Raw genomic sequence first — 22,467 nt, forward strand, 5'->3', positions numbered from 1 at the left:
ATGAGTGATATGTTATGAAATATGATTAATTAATAAATTGTTAAACAGTAATTAAATAATGATCATCCTATAAAAATCCAGCCAGTCAACCTTGTCTGAAATATATAGATAATTACGTGCTCGTTTAGTAAATTCTATTCATGGTAAAATAAGATATGTATACACAAGAACATAACCCATACATTGAGCATCAGCAGAAACACGAACACGTAAATTATTGAGCGGAGCAATGGTTAATGAAAATGGTAGATGAATGGATTATCTAATGTGATAACATGATCAGTAAATATATCTGATAATCGAAAACGGAGTTGAAAACAAGAGGTTAAAGCTACCTTTCATTATACTATTACCGCGTCGGGCGCACACTAGATGACGACGCTACATGGCCAATTGAAGAAATACAAAATGAAATAAGTGGTATTTTACCTATTCGGCGATGGGTCGCGCATGTGTTAAGCTGAACGGACCGGTTCGCCCACCCAAGGTCTAAAGTAGTTATATAGACATTGGGCCTGCCTGTGTGAGCGGAGCATAACCTTGGATTCATCTGAAATTGGGCAGCAAAAAAAAAAAAAAAAAAAAAAAAAAAAAAAAAAAAAAAAAAAAAAAAATCACTACTTGCAAGAAATTTTAGATAAGGTTGATGCAGGCTTCGTTGGTGAAGTCAGGAGACTACTTATTTACCATTTACCAAATTCATAGTTAAGTATATTATTATCCAAAACGAAGAAGTAGTGGAGTACTTTTTTTACCTCTGGCAGGTTACTACTTGGTGGCAAGTTTAAGATAAGCTTGATGAGGAATGGATTTTTATTCTTTGTTATTTCACTACTTGTCTGATACTGAATTCAACCAACTGTCTAATTCTCCTTGAAACACTTCCACAAAGCTTTGAGCTGTTTCTAATAGGATGAAGGTAATTTACTAGGAAATGGCGTTCGCCCTCCTCTGCAAGACTCCTAATACACTGTTCCTTGTTCCTTTTCAGCAGTGACATTGCATTGAACTTTTATAACGCTATTAATATCAATACTGTTGTTGCTGTTGTTGACATTACAATTAATATGCTATTAAAATACTGAAAGAAAAATCTTTATTCAATATTTCTACAAATCAAGGGAAAGGGTAAACAGGTGAAATAGGTAGGGCTAGTAATTGGCATTTTGATAACTTGTGAAGCCTTCTATATGTAAACACAATTAATGAACAAAAAATGTAGGAAACACTAACATCATTATCTATTATTAGTATTTCTGTATATGATGGAAGATATAATAAAGACAATTCATTCTGCTAAACTACCAATTTCTTTGAGTTGAGAAAGATCGTACTCATCATCAAGGCAAAGTAAATTCCATGAATCTAGAAAGATTTTATTTCTTATACTTCAGTGACCTGAACTCAGTTTCTGAACTCCAATGCCAGTGCATGATAAAAACTATTTTCATTTTAATTGAGGACAGCAATAATAACATTACTAATTAGTATGCATGAATATATTGGAGGAAATATATAAAATTAGTATAATTTGAAATATGATTGGGAAGTGAAAGTCTGTTACATTTCCTCTGAATATATTTTCACCTCAATAACAAACTACTGTGGAAAATTAAATATTCAAGTGCATGCCTTTGCACTTAACAAAAAAAATCATATTGCACAATACAAGTAAGTTCTAATTCCAATGATAATTATAACAAATACAATTCCTCTTGGGAACTAAAAAAAAAAAAAAAACATTTTCATATCAACTTTCAACATTGATACAGCACCTAATAACAATTGAACTATAATCAAAAAGCTTTGATACCTTTAAAAAATATTTTACTCCTTTGCAAAGTAATAGCTGTCATTTCCATTATCAAAGGTCTAATGTGTATCTCCTGACCCTCATATGTAACATGTACATGGATTCCAGAAAATGGACATGCTAACAGGAAAGGCTAATAATAAATACAATATTCAAAGCAATAATTGTTTGCCCATAACTTAATCCATTACATCCTATTTTTGTATGCAATATAACGAGTCAGTAAAACATAAATATCAGATATAATAAGTGACTCTTTAAAAACCATGATACAGTCTCAAAATACATACTTTAATTATGAATATTAAAGGTGGTGATAACATTTGGTTATAAATAAGTGGCTATCATTATAAAAGGTAACAATTTGCAAAGGGCTCTAAAGATTCTTCTTAAGGTATCTATGTACCATTCAGAGAAACTTTATTGCTTGACAGGCTATTGAAAAAGGCATACTAAAATGCTGTCTTTTGGAGTAGTTCAGGTTTGGTGCTGCAAGACCCTACACAGCAGTATATTAAACAGTCAGAGCTGGTTCAATGCTTTTCACACTGACAGACTGATATTTTAAACATATAGAAGAAAGGCAGATCTCTGACAGCCTTGGTTACCATCCCTTGCGAGGGACATTACTTCTTAACTGAAATGCTTGACCTGCCGTACACTGGGCACCATTCTTCTCTTTGCCACCAGTATGATTAAATATATAGATAAGTGCACACAAGAAGTGCTTATATATTCATCTATCACCTGTGTGCACGTATAACTATGCAATACAAATACAAGTAAAAAATAAATCTAGAAGCAGTCATGTATTCATGCACACAACACATACTCAAAGAAACAAAAATGTATACAATTGTGCAAGCTCACATGTCCACACATTAATAGACATAAAAACAGACATACACACACACACACACACACACACACTTACACAGTCCCACACACTTACACAGTCACACACACTTACACAGTCACACACACTTACACAATCAAACACACTTACACAGTCACACACACTTACACAGTCACACACACTTACACAGTCACACACACTTACACAGTCACACACACTTACACAGTCACACACACTTACACAGTCACACACACTTACACAGTCACACACACTTACACAGTCACACACACTTACACAGTCACACACACTTACACAGTCACACACATACACGGACACATGCACCCACTTCTACACATATGCACCCATGCACACACACAACCACGTGCATGCACAAACGCACACACAAATGCACGCACATACCATGTATACACGTCCACACACGCACACACGCGTACACACACACACAATCTCTTTGTATATGCAAGTCAGCACATACAGATGTGTAAAGGGACACACGTATAAATATACCCACAAAGAGAACATTTAAAGATTTTCAAAGCACTACACAATTTTCTGATCCATATATTCCCATATCTGTGTCTACATCTGTGTCTTATGGTGCCTGTATATGTGTGTGTGTTTGTTTAGCATACATAATATGTAAGTGGAAATACCACAGAAATTATCTCATCCTCATTGACTAAATAATGAACTATCATACAACCTGTCTTGCAGTGAATAAAAATAAATTTTCATTTCACATTTGCTGGGTTGAATTACCATTCCATGTATTATTTTCATCGTCATCATCATCATCATTATTGCGGAGTCGGTGAATGTTACCCTCTCTACGCAATCGGGCTTCAGCACGTGTACCATATGCCCTGAAATGAATGAAAGAATAACTAATCAATGCAATGAAAGTATAGTGTAAATATCCATATATATATATATATATATATATATATATATATATATATATATATATATATATATATATATATATATATATATATATATATATATATATATATATGTGTGTGTGTGTATATACATAGTTATAACTATATATTTATATATCACTTATCATTTAAACATATATTTCTATATCATATATCATATATCATATATCATATATAAATATATAATTATAATCATATATTTATAATTATATATTTATATATCTTATATTTTATAATTATATATCTATATATCATATACCATATATCACATAATTATATAAAATGCATGGGGCGACTCAAAAGACAACAGAATGCACCATCTGTAAATGTACGGGACACATTATCCAGTTCAAACAAGTGTTGACTGATTAAGCTCCACTCACTTTATCTCCCTGGCTTATGCCAAGACTAGTAGAATTTGAACCCGAGTTAAACAGGGCGCTTGATAAATTGCCAAAATTCTTAGCATGGGACGTACCAATACTTTTGGTGCTGACTGTAGTTCACTCATGTTTATGTACTGTCCACTGTATTTTTTGTGAATTTTGTTGCACTCAGCCACCAAGGAGTCAATTAGTATGCCCAGTGACCACACCTGAGTTCCACATTCCCTGAATTTGTTTTTTTTAATGCTATAGGTATTGATAATTGTATTATCATTGTTGCCATAATTACTACAATCTTATCAAAATGCAAAAATAAAGATCAAAAATAACTTTCCAAAAATCAAGGAAAAGGGTAAGTCGGTGAGATGGTAATAAGTGACTCCTTGGAGAATAAGCACCAATGGAGGCATCTCTTTTTTAAACACAATTAATTGAACTGACAGTGGACATGGCTTTGCACTTGTACCATCTGTGGCCTGTATGTTATCGACTAGACATGATTATATTTGATGATGGCCTGACAACAATTTCGATGTAAATCATCGCAATGTAGTAAATTTATGGATTCCTGTTAAATCTATGCTTACTGGGCATGTAATTCAGGGGGAATAAATTTCTACGTCAGAAACGTATTTACTTACGTCTGGGGTCTCTGTTGGGAAGTAGATGGTCCCTCCTCTCTAGCTCTTTTAGCTGTAGGTTCATCACTCCCAGATGTGGATGGAGAACGAGGTGCTGAATTTCCACCAAACAGTTGCCGGACTAAACCAAGCAGAAATGTAATGGGGGAAAGAAGAATCCAGAAGAAATCTACTATCCCACCAGAGGGAACAACACTACCACCGCCTCCTATACTGCTCTGCTGGAGTAAAAATTTCTTTTTATTATACAGTTCTTAAATGCTTCAGATAACAGTTTAATACACATATATATCATAAATCAAAAATAATACAAGTTATTACACAGGTTGGGGGATAACGGTGCATTCAGTATGTCTCTGATCACTAAGCTTTATGTCCTGCCTCAAATGCTTCAAAATGTTACAGTATAACATGTTCAGTTCTGAGTAGAAGCTTGCATGATTTGATGTTATGTAACAACAATGCTTGCAATCACAGAAAGGTAATGCTAATCCAATGATCTTCATACACAATTCATTCAATTTCTCTGATATCTTCTGGAGTTATACTTACAGAGGGTGTCCCCACAGTCAAGCCATTTTCCAATAATATCCTGCCCTGATAAAAGTGCAAGAGCCACTGAAAACACCTCAACTAGTTCATAGCCATAGGTCTGTTACAAGATTTTGCTGTTTGACACAGAATCTGAAGTTCACCCATTGTTTGAGTTTACATTCCATGTTGAAATCACAAATGACAGGGTGTACACTCTGGTCACAAAAATGTGCACAATAGAAGTCCTAGCACTTGAACCATAAAGACCCTTGCTACAGTCACTCACAACAGTTCAGGCTTGTTCCTACTGATAGCACAGTCCATGTCTTGCTTTGCTTGTCTAAAACCAAAGCAATTTCAGGACTTTCAATCACATCATGTATTCTTTGCATTATTTTGTTTTTGGTTACTAATAAGTGCATAAGCTCTTACACAGTAATCTTCACAACAGATTTTGGTAAGAATAAAAAAAATGCAATCCTCTATCACTGTTTCAATAATGTGTTTGAGGTACATGCTGAAAAATTAACAGAATAAAGAAATTAAATACTTACAGACAAAATAATCAAGATGGCAGATGGTACAAGGCCAAGGTCAGTAAGAGACCTATCATTATCCTCTGATGTAAATGGTCTATTATGGACAGTTGATGTCAAGGTGAAACTGGAGAAAGGAAGATTTATGTTCTGTCTCACATGCTGTCTTACTTCTTCCAATGTGGTACTCGAAGAAAACTGTGCTATGCTTGAGGATCCATCAGGAAGACGGAACTTGATCCTGGAAATGTTGCTACTGAAAAAGGAGAAAAATGAATGACAGTGCCTCACTATGATAACTTCCTACAAAGAGAAAAAAACAGACAATGTGTTCAACATATTCCATGATATACTGTATATTACAGAGAATTTCATAAAGGAAAAATAATGCTAATTTCAATAAAAATCTGAAACAGCAACATATTTTCTACCATTTAACTATATCAGACATTTATCCAAATTCCTCAAGAATATACTCCCAGCAAATACATAATTTGTCCCGTAAATTGCATGAGAGCACCTGGAGAATTATTTTAGGCATATATTATGAAGGAAAAGTAAACTCTAACACACGCACACACTCACAGATAACATACATACATATACATACACACAAATGTCATCTTACTTATTTGATGAAGCAGCAGGAACAGAAACTGGAGCAACAGGCCTTGACTGTGGAGCTGCAGGTTCTTCCCCTCTTAAAAGAGCTTGACGAGCCTCTCGTTCTGCTCGATCAGCAGCAATCTGGGCTCTGCAATTACACCAAATACACTAACTATTGCAAAACAGAACATATATACCATCACAATATATATTCTTTCAAAAGAATATCCATGGACTTTCATTTTTCCATTATGGTTGCTAAGAATATCAAATTGTTGAAAATTATAAAATCCTTTGTGCAGGGAAGACATTCACTGAAATCTTCATCCATTCTGTATTAAATGAAAGAGGAAGCTTCTCACAAGTGGGTTTATACCCATAGGAGACTATAGCAAGCCTTATCTATGAATACTCACTTTACTCTCTCTCTGGCTAATCTGTCCTCCTCTTTGTCTTTTCGGCGTTCTTCAGCTGCAGCTCGGATCTCCTTGTTTTCCTGCTCCAATTTCCTTTTGGCTATCTCTTGACCCATCTTTCTGCGTTCAATTTCCTTCTGTCTCTCCTCCTGTGATGGATATGATGTTTAATGGCTTTAAATAAACGCAGTGGATATTGTTCTGGCACCGGATTTTATAACATTTTGGTTATTCGTCCAGCATACACTCGTGCTTGAGCACTGTCAATAATTCTGTCTTGGTCATTTCACACAATATTCATAGTCGTATCGAGACTGCTAGGAAATTTTTGCGGTGTTTTTTGTCGGAAGCCTGCACTGAAGAGCTACTTTTCCGGCAGGGGCGCACATCAAAATTTTTATTTATTCTTAGGACCAAGTGGACACACATGCTATGTTTGCTACAGTTTGACATTTCTGTGATTTTCATCCCTATTCTGTGATTTGATCGTGCCTATAAACGACAGGATTGCATCCGACTCCCGCCAACAATGTTGGGGGTTCCCGTGGGGAATTGGGGGTTGGGGGGGTGATTTCGTTCATACCATGCATTTTAAAAAGCAAAAGAATGTGGGAAATTGAAAATCCGAGCCAAGGATAGCATTTCAGATGATAAAGTGAAAAATGTAAGAACCCGAAAGGAGATTCGGCCACGTATGATTCGACACAGTGTTGCGCGAATGAACGAGCGAGTGAACCGCATCTTGAATGCATGAACTATCAGTAGGATCGCTGTATGAACCAAAAATTCCTCCTAACCTGGGGGTTATGCCCCCGGACTCCCTCCCGATTATCTATCTTCCCTACCGGTGCCTCTAGATCGCCACTGACTACACTCAGTAATACAAAATGAGTTTACCTTAAAGCTGGGGGGACGGAGGTTGGGAAGTAACAAACCGGAAACCCCCTCCCAATTGCCGTATTTTCCTATCGGGGGCTACGCTCCCGGACCCTCTCCCAATTGCCGTATTTCCCGATGCAGGCAAACACTAAGTAGGAGTACTCCAACTCTGGCTTTACTTTCTTACCCAGTGTACGCTTCAAAGCTGCAGCAATAGTCCTTGAATCTTTGACATAAAACTGTGTGAAAGTGCTCTCTTAAAATTTGGTCAGGCTGTCCTTCACAACAGAAAAACTGGCAAATTCAGTTCCAACTTTGAAGGAATCCATAATTGATGATCGACCCTTAGCCATGAACAATGAACAACATAAATATAGCGCTAAAGTTTGTATGCAAGGCTAATGCGCGAGTGTGTTTGCGCTTAAATAGTTAGTGCACCTGTATGCCAGACGAATAGCCAAACTGTTATAAAATCCTGTGCCGAAACAATATCCACGGCGTTAAATAAATATATCTAGAATTCAGTACTTACAAAAACAGACCTTCATGGGAATTTTTAAGAAAAAGTTTAAGTGCCATTTGCATCCACAGTATGATGACTTTCATCTAATGATGTCAAAGATTGCATGTGTGTGTCATTTTCTGCATGCTATATATCACTATTAGCTCTTTAGGGAAATATTTGCAAATTAAGATTTTAAATTCTGGGAGATCCTTAATTAAAAGAATAATGCAGTGTCACTGTGGGCGTGCATTGGCATACAAGTGAGAGTGAGTGAGAGTGAGAGTGAAAGTCAGTACAATAGTGTGTGAGAATGACAGTTAGAATGACACTGAAAACGTGAGTGGGAGTGTGAGGGACAGGCAAAGGGAGAACAAACTTTCCCATTAACAGGCTCATTGACCAAATTCAAACAGGGAAGGGGTTGGGAAGTAACTCGAGCATGGTCAATGTGAGGTTTACCATCCAATGGTTTTTATGGGTTACATAAATCACATCTGATTACTCTAGTTCCCTTCATATCAACAAGAATTTTCTGTATAAGTATTCTAAAACAGAAGGCAAATACTACAGATGAAATAACATTAAAAAAAAGAAAAAAGTGGACAATGAAACACAAGGAACCTAGTTGTTGGGACTGAAAACCAACATGAACAAGACTGAATGCATCACTTACATGTGCTTTCTCCTGTGCCTGAGCTGCTCGTTTTTCAGCAAGAAGAACTTTTGCTCTCTCTACTCTATCTTCCAAGCTGACTGAATCATCTATTGCTTCGCTGTCATTTTCTTCACGTTCTATGAAGAAATAATATATAATCAAAATAATAATAAATATCATGTACATATGTTTTGGCAAAACAAACAATTTTACTTCAAACTCTGCTAAACAATTATGTATAATTGAGGTCTAAAGAAAATCCCATGTTACAAAGCAGCACAAGCTTTCCCCAAACCCAACAAATGATTATTCCTTCAAATACCAAAATTGTTATGACGTCCTTTAAATATTTTAAGATATCAATGCAAAATAAATTACATCATTAATCCCAATTCAATAAATCTTGACACACCTGGAGTTCCTGAATCATCTTGAATTCCAGAGTCTGGGGTTACATTTGCCTCCGACTTCTTTTCATTGCCTAAACCGGACGGGGATGCTTGGTCATCTGGGCTCAACTCTTTTGGCGGCTGGATCAAAGCAGAGGCAGAAGCAGCACCATCCTCTGTCAATTTTGGTGTCTCTTCTTCCTTTTCTGGCTGTTTACTGGAGTTCTGTGTACCACCCTCATTCACATTTTCATTAGCTGACACTGCAGCACTAGCTCCCTGAGCAATTACAAAACACTTTCATAAAACCAAACTTGAAGTCACTATGTGTTTCATTATAACATATCTTTGATGCCAAATACGAACCCAGTGTAACACTCCTTTCAAGAGTTTCTGTCCCTATACCAAAATCCATGCAACAGATTATAGCAAAGACATGAATGCATGAGTATGTGTGTATATGTATGAATGTGTGTGTCTGTGTGTGTCTGTGTGTGTGTGTGTGGGGGGGGGGGGGTCTGGGTGTGTGTGTGTGTGTGGGTGTCCGTGTGCGTAATAACAACAACAACAACAACAACAACAACAACAACAACAACAACAACAACAACAACAACAACAACAACAACAACAACAACAACAACAATAATAATAATAATGTGTGTGTGTGTGTGAATGTGCATATGTATGCATTAGTGAATGAGTGTATGTGCTTCTATTTGTCTGTCTGTATGTGTGTGTACATGTTTGTTTGTATATAATAATAATAATAATAATAATAATAATAATAATAATAATAATAATAATAATAATAATAATAATAATAATAATAATAATAATAATAATAATAATAATAATAATAATAATAATAATAACAATAATAACAATAATAATAACAATAACAATAATAATAATAATAACAATAATAATAACAATAATAATAACAATAATAATAACAATAATAATTATAATAATAATAATAATAATAATAATAATAATAATAATAATAATAATAATAATAATAATAATAATAATAATAATAATAATAATAATAATAATAATAATAATAATAATAATAATAATAATAATAATAATAATAATAATAATAATAATAATAATAATAATAATAATAATAATAATAATAAATAATAATAAATAATAATAAATAATAATAATAAATAATAATAATAATAATAATAATAATAATAATAATAATAATAATAATAATAAAAATAATAATAATAATAATAATAATAATAATAATAATAATAATAATAATAATAATAATAATAATAATAATAATAATAATAATAATAATAATAATAATAATAATAATAATAATAATAATAATGATGATGATGATGATGATGATGATGATGTGTATGTGTGCATTTGCATGTGTATGCATGAGTAAATGAGTGTGTGTGCTTCTGTTTGTCTGTCTGTATGTGTTTGTGTTCATGTTTGTTTGTATATGTTTGTGACTGTGTCTGTCTGTGTCCTTTGGCGTCTGTGTCTATGTCTCTGATTATCTCTGCATGTACTTGTTTCTGTCTGCATCTGTGTCCGTGAATATCACGATCTGTCTCTGTCTCCGAGTATCTCGGTTTGTTTCTGTGTCTGTGTCTTTGTCTGTGTGATGTAATACCATACCTGATTTTCTTCAGGAACCAAAGAGGTGAGCTTCTGCTTTATATTTTCTTTGGTGAGTGGTCCCCCAAGAACTTCTAATGGTAATCCTGTCTGACCACTAATGAAAAACAGTGACGGAACAAGCACCAAAGGATCTAGGTCATTAATCAAGGAAGAAACACATCCACAAATATAAATCCATGCTGCTTTACTTTCCTAAACAAACAAAAATAAAACTGATATATAAACATGGAGGTGGCTGTATTATCTTCTCTTCTAGGAAATCAATTAAATATAAATTGCAAAAGTTTTACAATGCACCATGGACATTTAGTAGGTAACTATACGCAACTCAAATACCAAGGAAAACAATAAACAATTTAGATAAGTAGGACTAGTGATTAGTTCCTTGGTGCCTTAGTACTTGCAGAGCTATCTACATGTAATTACAATTAATACACTTAACACATACTGGCCATGGTAAGTCATCAATTCAAAACTAATTTCCACAAAATATATTGCCAATTTCTAATATATCAATATAATTACAGTACTAAACCAAGATAAAATTCCAAAATTAAAGTATCATCATGAGGTACATGAAATATATATCTTCAATTTTCATATCCACTATCCATCATTTTAATATTAATCATACCTTCCACAAGTAATCCAAGAACTCATGTAACACTTTTGCAAATTTATACATTTACCTATTGGCCTCTACTTATTGAGTGTATCACACATTTTTAACCCAATAATGCCAGGTAAAAAAGTTTGGCAAGTGGACATGATTGCGGGTTTATTGGCACGCATTGACAGTTTCCCTTATTTGCACCCAGCTCATTCAGTAGTTTGTGGGCAACATAAGGCACCTGAAAGCTTATATTTTGATGTAATTCTATAAAATATAAATTTTTTGAAGGTTTCCTTTCCAATAGGTGCTATTGCTTAAAAGTTTTAGCATAGAAATGATGCTGCTAATATTGGAGAAAAACAAGCTCCATCGGATGAGCCAACGACATGGGAATGGTTGACATGATGCTACCCGTTACTTTGTCTACAACAGCCATGGCATTTACGAACATGCCATCCAGTGAGAAGTGGTTAATTACCTGAGCACAATTGAAGGCATTCGAGTCTACAGGTCTTTTTAAACCAACTGACCAAAAATACATCTATTAAATGTTTTGTTACGGTAAACATTCATCTATAACATAATCATATATATTGTTCATTTTTTATACACTTCAATCATGAGACAATAGTGCATTCATATGAACATATCGATGATAATGTTATATATGTACATTTAAACTAACAAAATATTTGATACATATATTTTTGGCCAGTTGGCCTGAAAACACCTTTGGACAGGAGTTGGTATCTACTGAATTTTCTTTCTCTAATCAATACCTTTACTGACACTAACTAATTTTTACAAGTTAACTTAATGGTCTTAGGAAGTGGACACACCATGGTCTTCCTTATGGTTTTTCATGATGTGATTCATCTGTGGGGTTGATGAGCCATAGAGATATGACCCCCTCCCAGGAGATTCATAAGCCTAAGAGGGAATAACTTTTTTCTACCAAATTTGGGTGAAACATGTCAAAAACAACCAATAGAAACCTAAGCAATCTTATTATTACCTTTGCCTCTTGGTCCACTTGTGGTTAACTTTACCCATAAACTAACCCATTCTAATACACCCTGACCCAGCCCAACCCAAAAAGCATTTTTTTTTAGCTGAATATAAACTGGTCTTCTTCTAATATAACACAGTAACTATATGATGCATTCTTTAAAAGGATACAGATCTGAGAAAACTGCAAGGCACTTTCAGTACCATTCTCAAGCTTAATTGCTACAAACTTATTTGAACTCAAGACTGCTGATATATCTGTGTCAACAAGGACTTCATCAGTAGCTTTTGAGGCATCTGATGAATCTGGAAAGACAAAAAAGAGATGGTCAATTTATACTGTTAATCATACATCGTTCAACTGATTTGAAAAAGTAAATGTCATTGACTTTTTTTTAGACCAGAAAAATTGGAAAAATAGTTTTGGCAATACACTGTTGTACCTTTTCTCTGATCTATTGATCACTGATTTTAATTGGACAAGATGCCCTGAAGAGCAGATACTTTAGGCTATCCTTTGTTATATAACAGTAAGTTTGATGAAATATGAATGATGAAAATAAGAACGAAAAAGTCTCCTAAACTTCAAATCCAGTATTCTCTAAAACTACACTTTTCATTAATGGGGCACACCAATAGCCCCGATGGTTAATCCAATTTGAAAATTATTTGATATCTTTTAAAGAACTATCTAATACCTTGGAAGTCATTCTCTGTAATATTTTTGTTTCTTAATGACGTATTATATTTTGAACTTTGAAGATACAAGAAAAGTCAAAAACCAACTCGGTTTAAACTGGATATTTTTCAAATAAATAAAAAAAACATTACAAATTAAAAGTTATCAGATATTAACAAAATACTTTTAAAGTCGCACACTGACATCTGTTAATGCATGATCAAATGGAAGGCTTGCCATATCTATATCGTTGCAAGTGGCAATCCTTTGCCTAACCTAATCAACCCAGATTTATGTACCGTCCGCTGTTTTTGTGAATTTTGTTACATACAGATGGCTCCACATGCGCTTAGGCACCAATGAGTCCTTAATGATCGCGCCTGATTTGCCCATTCCTTGAAATAGCAGGAAAATGTATTTTTCCTTCTAACAATACTTATAATGGTACCGTTATTCTTACTGATATTATGATTATCAAATTATTCTTAAGTTATCAATAACAAAGACAACAACAAAAATACAAAAGCATACCAAAATTTAAGTAAAGGGTAAACAGGTGAGATAGGGAGAACTAATACTGACTCCTTGACTAAGTACTTGTAGAGCCATCTGTGTGTAAAGATAATAAATTAACTTATATAAAGTTCTGTAGGAACGGCAAGTATTCCTTCCAAATGGGTCGATTGGGCTAAGTTTTGACACATAAAACTATACACCGGACAAGAGGTACAGCAGAGTTGTGTCATTACATTTATAAGCTATGTATGTATGTATGTATGTATGTATGTATGTGTGTGTTTGCATGTATGCTGTGTATGTATGTATGCATGTATATATATGTATATATACATGTATGCAAGTATGCATGCATGTATGTATGTATGTATGTATGTATGTATGTATGTATGTATGTATGTATGTATGTATGTATGTATGTATGTATGTATGTATGTATGTATGTACGTATGTATGTACGTATGTATGTACGTACGTACGGAAGTATATACATAAGTATGTACGTACATGTGTATGGCATATAGGTATTCTATTTATGCAGGTATTCTAATTATGTATGTATTCTATTTATGTATATATTCTGTTTATGTATGTATTCTGTTTATGTATGCATTCTATTCATGTATGTATTCTATTCATGTATATATTCTATTCATGTATGCATTCTATTCATGCATGTATTCTATGTATAAAGGATTTCTATGCATAAATGTATTACTAACATACAAATGTATGAACATGTATATGTATGGATGGATGTACATTTCAAACAAAAAGTCTACATTAACAACTTTGTACTATTGACTTACCATAAACATATACCACAAATATGGCATTCTGTGTTTTGGCTGAACTAATTGCCTCTGGAATACTTCCTCCAAACCACTTCATTCTTGCTCTGTATTAAACACCAAAAGCAACTTGCTGAAAATAAAATAATCCAAAATAAACATATATGGTTTCGCTTCAGGTATTAATTTGTAAAAATTAAAACTTGTGATGATACGAAAAAGGTGCAGAAAATAATTAGTGGGGTGTTTAGAAGACAGTCCCACACCTGCCACTGGCCTTACGATTTGTACTCCAACAATAATCATCAAACCGACAAATCATATAGACCTCCCTGCCAATTCATTACCATATAAGGAACTAGTACTGACTCTATCTTCCCAAAATATACAAGGCAGAAGTTTGTCAGCTTTTGTCAGAGTGCAAAGTAATTACCTGTGGGCTAGTAATTTCAGTTGGATGTTGATAGCATACAGGTAATATAATTACAAGAAACTTTTCAATTCTGGAAGCCTGTACATGTACTTGTAGTTACTCTTGTAGTAAACAGTTGCTAAAAATGTTAAAATCCCACATGCTGAATGAGTTGCATACAGCCAGGCTAAAAATATGAGGACTATACTCCTCCCAGAATACTGCAACTAACTACCAAAAACATGAAGTTATCCACTCAGTAACTGATTGACAATGGGATCATCCACATTTTTCATAATTTTCATGAGCATATGATTCATGCACTGGGGAGGGGGGAGGGGGGGGCGGGGTCTGGCATACACTTTATGAAACATCATAAAAATGGACAATCAAGAAATAACTAAAAATTACAAATTTTTATTGCCATAAGATCATGCTACCAAATTCAATATTGAAAGATGTGCAACAGATGATATTGCTTATTTCCAATACAAAGATACTTGAACACATTTACTTTAGATCTATTTCATTATCATGATGAAACCCCCAAAGCTAAAAACAAAATCATCCATCATTAATTATGTCAATGCAAGGTTTCCTATAATGGATCCCTGCTAGAATCTACCAAGATTAATCCATTCTTTTAAATACTGGTAATCCTGCAGCAGAGATCATTCTTTTATCTCTGCTTTGTACTTTGGAAGGGGAAAAGAGTGTTTTTATTGTGCTGGTAAAAATTATATAAAAAGTTCACTGTTCCAACAATTTTCCAAAGTTTTACCTACCCTTTATTTACTGAACAAGATAGTCACCTTGTTTTGTAGTATTTTTTGAGCTTTTAGCAATTTCTTTTTAAAAAATATAAAAAGCTAAACATCCTTTAGAAAACTGATAACTGTCTGGAACAGAACCACAGAGTTGCCTCCACTTTTCATGCTTCGGCTAAGGCCAACAAACTTCAAACATGTATACATCCTTATCATAAAAATTGCCAGAAAGGTCTACAGGTCTTACCAGAATAAACATGGCAGTTTGCCTTCTATTCCTAGAATACAAAGCACAGAAGTTACAGCATTGCTTGACTATATAGATTTGGCCCTACTTCTAATTTGCACTTTTTTCATATCTAATACTTTTTTTTTCTTTCTTTCTTTCTCTCTTTTTTTTTTCTTTTTCTCTTTTTTTTTTGGGGGGGGGGGGGCATTTTTACAATCATTATAATTGTTTTGGTAATTCTTTATAGTATGGATTTAGAGCCTAAATCCCCAACTACACTTCACAAAATTTATTCAACAATTGACAGGGCATGCCTGCGGGGAGGGTTGATGAGACGCTCTGAACCCTAACACACCCAATAACATTCAGCCGGTTTATTAAAATTGTGCAAGGCCTAACCCAAAGAATATTCGTATATACAGAAATACATATACACAGAAATAAATGCATATCTGTCTATCTATTACTCATATATATATTTATCTATCTATCTATATAGTAGATAAGCATATCTAGATTGATATATATGCTCTTATTTCTGTCTATATGCAAGTCCGTTTAATGAAAATTTACTGGGTCGAGCCTTGAACAATTTTATCACACCAGTCAATTGTCTTCACCTCAGTATGGACGTCAAGATATAGCTGAAACTCGGAGGGATTGAGAGGACTTAGGCTGTGAATCATACTTTCCTTGGTCTTTTCTCCTTAGTTGTTGTGGTATTTGTCACTGAGAGTGACACACCCTCCAGAGACGAAGTCCCAAACCAGGGTATCATGCAAACCCAAAACCCAAACTTATGGCTCTCTGTCCCCCCCCCCCTTTTATTAGCACTTTGTGTCAACTTATAAGGACATTAAAAATCCAGGATGTGTGTGGGTGCTGTGGACTTGGTCTGTGAGCAGTGATATGCGGCTGATATTTTCATCATTTTATGGTAAACATGAGGCTGCCACAGCTATACCTGTGTTCTATGACTATATTTCTTATGTCCTATGAGATGCCAGTGTCCATTTCCTTCTATCTCTGTCCATTGCTCTCGGTAACATTACCTTTTTTGCATTACCATTAGCATTTGTAGATTATTTCTTGTAATGAACAACTGCAACATTATATCCTCTACAAGAATACCTTAGTGTATTCATACCATCGCTTTTTTCTCTGTCATCAATATTTTGTTTTGGTTTAAGTTTAAGAGATTTGTTGGCCTTTGCTCGAGTACTAAAAGAGCAGAGGTCTTCTATAGTACTTTGCATCCAGCATAATCATAAAGAAGAAGTTCTTGTTTTGAAATCCATTGCACATGTCTTCTGTGCATCTATCACATCAATTACTGTTATTTCTCCTTCACAAGTAAATATGGAAATTTCACAATTACGCTTAGTGTATCTTAGAAGTTTCTTGAACATGAACTTTTATGTCATCAAAATTTTATTCCCTAAGTAAGAATTCTATATAACTATGCCTTTGCAGAGTCATTTCTCTTTACTTCTGATTATGTTTGCAATTCTGTACATTGATATTTATCCCTGCTGGCCCATAAATGCTAAATGCAAACCACTTATTTGCAAGATGATAATGAACTTCAGTTTGAGAACAATCATTTGTTTAAGGGTCATGAATATGTTAATTCTATATCAGTCCAAGCTTGTCTATAATGTGCTATCTAAATCCTAAATCACAATACTTTATAACTATTTATTAACTATGTCTATCTTGAAGTATGTTACACGTTACTTGTGCAGCAGTGGAAGCAAGTTCTCTGGAACCTTTTGTGATTTTTAACTTCGTGTTATGAGAGAGCACAAATTTCATACTCATGAATATGCACACGATAACAAATGGAATGTTAGGATATGACTCAACCGATTTTCTAATGTGATTTTGATTTGACGTTATAAAAAAACTGCTTCAATTACTGCCCAATCACTTGATTTTCAGAACACCTCTAAACAAAATAAAGCTACCGCCTCAGCATTTCTAACTGGATGAAAAACTTGATGATCTAATGTTCCTAACGATATATAAAGACAAGTTCAGAGTGCAAATTGCAAATAAGATGAATGTAAACTCATCTGGCTCACTTGGTCGACTCGCAGCTTCTTCGCGAGACTACTTGGTTGTCATCGCTCGGGTCGCTTGCACACGGGACGGGCCGTCGCAGAGAGCGGGCTCGGACGCAGGGGGGACTATATAGTATTTTACGATTGGACTATTTAATACGCCGATTGAATACTGTTGCTGTTTTATTTTGTGTGATTCATCGCAAGGAGAATGGGGCTTGGCCAACTGTTGTATATGCTTCTGCGATTGAACCATTTATTAACAGTGATGGGTATCGATATGTAGAATTGTCTGAGGCGATACCTCTACATCGATACTCAAATAATTGGCTGACACGATTTCGATACATCGATTCAGCGATAGTTATAGCGATACATCATACATCATCACCGATACGTTATTGTAAGAAAATATCCAAACTGATATGTAAAGATTTGATTTGCATGTTTGATTCACTGCAACCAGTTTACAATATTGTAACAAACATATTTTTTCGAACATGTGTGACATGAGTGGATGTTTTGATGTATAGATTACCAAACAATTATACTTGCAACTGACAATTGGGTCCACGGCACTCATAGCATATATTAAGAGTATCAAAAAGCCGTTCATTTATGACCAAGAAATAGTCCTCCTGCCTCTTTCACACTTTTTGAGAGCTACTATCGAGAGAAAAAATACAATATTGATAGTTAGAGCTAGATAGATATGTGGATAGGAGAGAGAGAGAGAGAGAGAGAGAGAGAGAGAGAGAGAGAGAGAGAGAGAGAGAGAGAGGATAGATATATAGATACAGAGAGAGAGAGGAGGGTGAGTGTGAGTGGGTTATCGAGAGAGAGAGATGTAAATAGAGAGAGAGCGAGAATCAGTGACAGAGTCAGAGAAAGAGAGAGAGTCAAAGAGAGAAAGTCAGATGGTGAGTGTCACAGAGAGAAAAGAAAGAGAGAAGGGGGAGGGTGACAGAAATAGAGTGTGAGTTAGAGAGAGAGAGCGGATGGGAGTCATATAAATGTCTCAGTGTATCGATTCTCTCGATAAGTCGATTAATACATATAAAACGATAATTTTCTTGAGTAATTAAAGGGATACCGAGACCAATAAAGGTATCGACTGATATGATCGCGATACTGTCCATCTCTATTTATGGAAATAATATTGGCTTTCATCAGAGACAGAATGGATTAATGTTCGGTGAATGATTAGTTATGATTTTACGATTGTTTTTGCACGGTTGAATATGATTTCCATCACATTGGGAATGGATCTTTCACACACACACACACACACACACACACACACACACACACACACACACACACACACACACACACACACACACACACACACACACACACTCACACACACTCACACACACACACACACACACACACACACACACACACACACACACACACACACTCACTCACACACTCACACACTCACACACTCACACACTCACACACTCACACACTCACACACTCACACACTCACTCACTCACTCACTCACTCACTTACTCACCCACTTACCCACTTACTCACTCACCTACTCACTCACTCTCTCTCTCTCTGTATGTGTATGTGTGTGTGGGGGGGGGGGGCATCATTTCTGCTTTTTCTTAAGGTTGGTTGGGGTGGGGTGGTGCAAGGTTGGCGAGCGATGCGTGCAGTTTCGATGGCGATGCAATTCCTGACCTCCACACGATTTTTAAAAATAAACTATTCTAAGAGCATTTTTAAGCTACGACCAGAGCTATAGTGTGTAACTTTGGCAAAAAAAAATAGTGAGTGTGGGCCTTGGGGACGGGCGGGGGGTGGGGGGAAGACAGACTTTGAGGGGAGCAAACAGTCTGGGACCCCTGCACCCCACCCCCCCAATGATACCCCTGGTGTGTGTATATCTGTCTCTCTATCTTCAATTGTAAAAGAGCTGTTGTGAAATATGAGCTCTCTCTGTCTCTCTCTTCTCTCCTTCTAAATGTGAAAGAGCTGTCTCTCTTTCCAAATATGAGGGCTCTCTTTCTAGTGATTGGTCAACTTCATTTTGCTTTCATATATGCCCTGCTTGCTTATTTTGAATATGTAACAAAAATCATGGTTTAAATTATCTGCTAGATGGATTTTATATAGGTTTATCTTTTTTTTTACGTCTTCTACCTTTATTTTACTGTTACTTTTTCACACAATGTAGGCCAATAAATTAAACTTTTAGCAGGAGAATTCTTTCGACTGGCTCAGCTATTTGAGATAAGTAAGACCTTTCTCCAGCTTTTCAAAACTATTTGGAACAAACTTTAAAAAACATCTTTATGCATCCCTAATTAGAGGGTGTCATGAGCATTTATTTGTAAAGAGACAAAGCAAAAAAAAAATCTAAATTGACTGCTGGAAATCAACACAGCTTTCTGTAATGGAGTGATCATGGTAGACGAGATTAAGGTAAATGAAATTGTTTTCCAAATGCATGAAAAATCAGGTCAAATTACAATTAGGTTAAGTACCTTGTCATACCTGACTGACTGACCATCTCCCCCTTACTCCCTCTTTCCCTCTTCTTTTTTTCCTTTCTTTTCTCTGTCTTTGTCTGTCTGTGTCTCATTTTTTACCATCATTCCATTTCTTAGGCAAATGACAAAAACATTTTCACAGAGAATGTTTGTGTCTTTACCATGTTTACGAATTCCTTTTCTTACTTTAACTATACCATCAAGTTCTCTATATTTTTGCTCTTTCAGTATTCTAGTTCTTTGAGTACCAGATTTTACTTTTTTTTCTGTTTTTTGCTTTTACTTACAACACATACCATGTCCAAATGGAAGTATCAAATATAGAAATTTCAAATTCAATAAAAGAAAGAAAAAAACTATGTCCGTCAGGTTACAAGAACCTAATAATTTTTTCTTTCCTTGCTTATTGGGATACAAGCTTTCAGTCTGCAGTTGAATTTGTTTCCTGATTTGCCAAATAAGACAGGAAGACAGACACGTTTTTGTTTCTTGGCTTTGGAGGGTACCAGCCTCTTAATTTCCTCTTTATACAGAAAAAAAGTATTGGGAAAAGCAACACCCACTATACTTCACCTTGGTATGCCCATCTTTAATTCTTAAATTAAAAGAAGTATATAGAAACTCTTTACATACCATTTTATTTGTTTATATAATACCAATGAATATCATTAAACAAATGAATTACAATATTTTTGAAGTATGATTATACATGATACACAATGCAAATTTACTAGATTGATAAACTCTATTCTTATTAATAGATTCATCTTTTATCATACTTATTCAAAAGCCTGATTCAAAGATAAGGTAATTGAGATTTCCCGTAAAGAAAAAAAAAAGTTTTTTTTCATACTCGTCAAGGTAAGTCGGAACAAAATGTACAAGTGAATTTTTGTGACAGCTTCAATAAGCATATATGCATACAAAGTTTATTATAAAAGTAACTAATCATCTATAAAAATAATAAATAAATAAAAAAGCAAACTTAGTACTCTTCCTTTAGAAATCTGTATGTTAGAAGAATTCTTGTTTGAAACAAATTTGAATACAATTTGCAAAAAAGCAAAACATACAGAACTGGAAGAGAGAAAATACAACCCAGTAGAAATGAAAGAGGCAGCGAAAGAAAGAAGAAATGGGTAAGAGAAGGGGTGTAAACTGGTGATGAAATGACAGTAACAAAACAAAGGAAATTGTGAAGGAGTAAGAAGAACTGTAAGCATGAGGGGAAAGAGAAGAATAACATAAATTTATGAAGAACAGAGGAAATGATTATACTGAACATAAAAAAAAAAAAGAATTGAGATATTAAGTAGCAGACAAAAATTCTACATAATAAAAGCATAAAGTACAATTACATAACCCTTTCTTTAGACAAACAGCAGATCCTATCTTCAAAAGCGTCATTATTCATTTTCTTCTTTATGATCTTTGCTAATATTCTGGTTCAACTGATCATTCTCATACTCCACAAAGTCATCAAACAGACTGGGCCATGCTTCTGTATCATCATAAGAACTCAGATCATCTCCTACAGTTTCAGCAAAATTTAGGAACATATTCCACGTGTCTCTTGGTATACCACGAATATTGGGATGTCTTTCAAGGAATGCTAACCATCTCTTCAATATACTTGGCTCACGCTGAGAAAAGACAAGTTTCCATAACAACACTGCCATATCGGACGGTAAAATTCGTTGGCCGGTGTCAGAATCCAGACCAAATTTGAATGTAAATCTATAAAGGTCTTTGAATTCTTCTGGTCTCTGGACCTCAAGTAGCATATCTGAGAATTTGGACTGTATACCCTTGATTGAATCCACTTTAAGAGCTTTGCATCCACTTAAGAATTCTGCACGCGTAAACCGGCACATAGTTTCTGCCCCAAATTTCCAGGCTAACACTAACACTATAAACTCTTCTGGTTTAACATTCAGATCCATGCACAGATGTTCAATACCTTCGGATAGTATAGCATCATAATGCTGGTCCTTATAGTGGTCAAACAAGCTTATAATCTTTGCTTCTGAATATTCTTTTGATGACAGTC

General features: G+C 34.7%; 2 protein-coding genes across 7 annotated transcripts; both read right to left on the bottom strand.

The window, feature by feature from the left end:
• Nucleotides 1-1,560: 1,560 nt before the first annotated feature.
• LOC113821255 (UBX domain-containing protein 4) lies at nucleotides 1,561-18,055 on the bottom strand. 6 transcript variants are annotated; one of them, XM_070145310.1, is made up of 11 exons: nucleotides 17,931-18,055; nucleotides 14,457-14,571; nucleotides 12,624-12,758; nucleotides 10,829-10,962; nucleotides 9,202-9,457; nucleotides 8,808-8,926; nucleotides 6,751-6,899; nucleotides 6,357-6,482; nucleotides 5,747-5,981; nucleotides 4,659-4,876; nucleotides 1,561-3,553 (listed from the first exon to the last, which is right to left on the bottom strand). In XM_070145310.1, exons 2-11 carry the CDS (start codon nucleotides 14,536-14,538, stop codon nucleotides 3,427-3,429), a joined length of 1,581 nt encoding a protein of 526 aa, XP_070001411.1. In that variant the 5' UTR covers nucleotides 14,539-14,571; nucleotides 17,931-18,055; the 3' UTR covers nucleotides 1,561-3,426. The 6 variants fall into 6 exon arrangements, with proteins under 6 accessions (XP_070001411.1, XP_070001409.1, XP_070001408.1 ...); XM_070145308.1 differs by having other exon boundaries at nucleotides 4,659-4,879; XM_070145307.1 differs by having other exon boundaries at nucleotides 5,747-5,984.
• A 2,992-nt stretch (nucleotides 18,056-21,047) lies between these two features.
• Nucleotides 21,048-22,467, bottom strand: LOC113821254 (DCN1-like protein 3; the record flags this gene model as incomplete). Its single annotated transcript, XM_070145343.1, is given in 1 exon segment — nucleotides 21,048-22,467. A coding segment is annotated over 1 exon segment (644 nt), but the record flags the coding sequence as incomplete, so codon positions are not given.

The sequence above is a fragment of the Penaeus vannamei genome, chromosome 33 (assembly GCF_042767895.1).
Source record: "Penaeus vannamei isolate JL-2024 chromosome 33, ASM4276789v1, whole genome shotgun sequence".
In the NCBI taxonomy this organism is placed as follows: domain Eukaryota; kingdom Metazoa; phylum Arthropoda; class Malacostraca; order Decapoda; family Penaeidae; genus Penaeus; species Penaeus vannamei.

What these genes read in the sequence shown, in the direction of transcription:
- LOC113821255 (XM_070145305.1), bottom strand. Translation starts at nt 14,538, where the DNA reads ATGAAGTGGTTTGGAGGAAGTATTCCAGAGGCAATTAGTTCAGCCAAA. An exon ending in AGATGATTCAGGAACTCCAG is followed by an intron (nt 8,927 to 9,201) that starts GTGTGTCAAGAT and finishes ATTTCTTCATAG; the next exon opens with AACGTGAAGAAAATGACAGC. An exon ending in TTAGCCAGAGAGAGAGTAAA is followed by an intron (nt 6,483 to 6,750) that starts GTGAGTATTCAT and finishes GTGTAATTGCAG; the next exon opens with AGCCCAGATTGCTGCTGATC.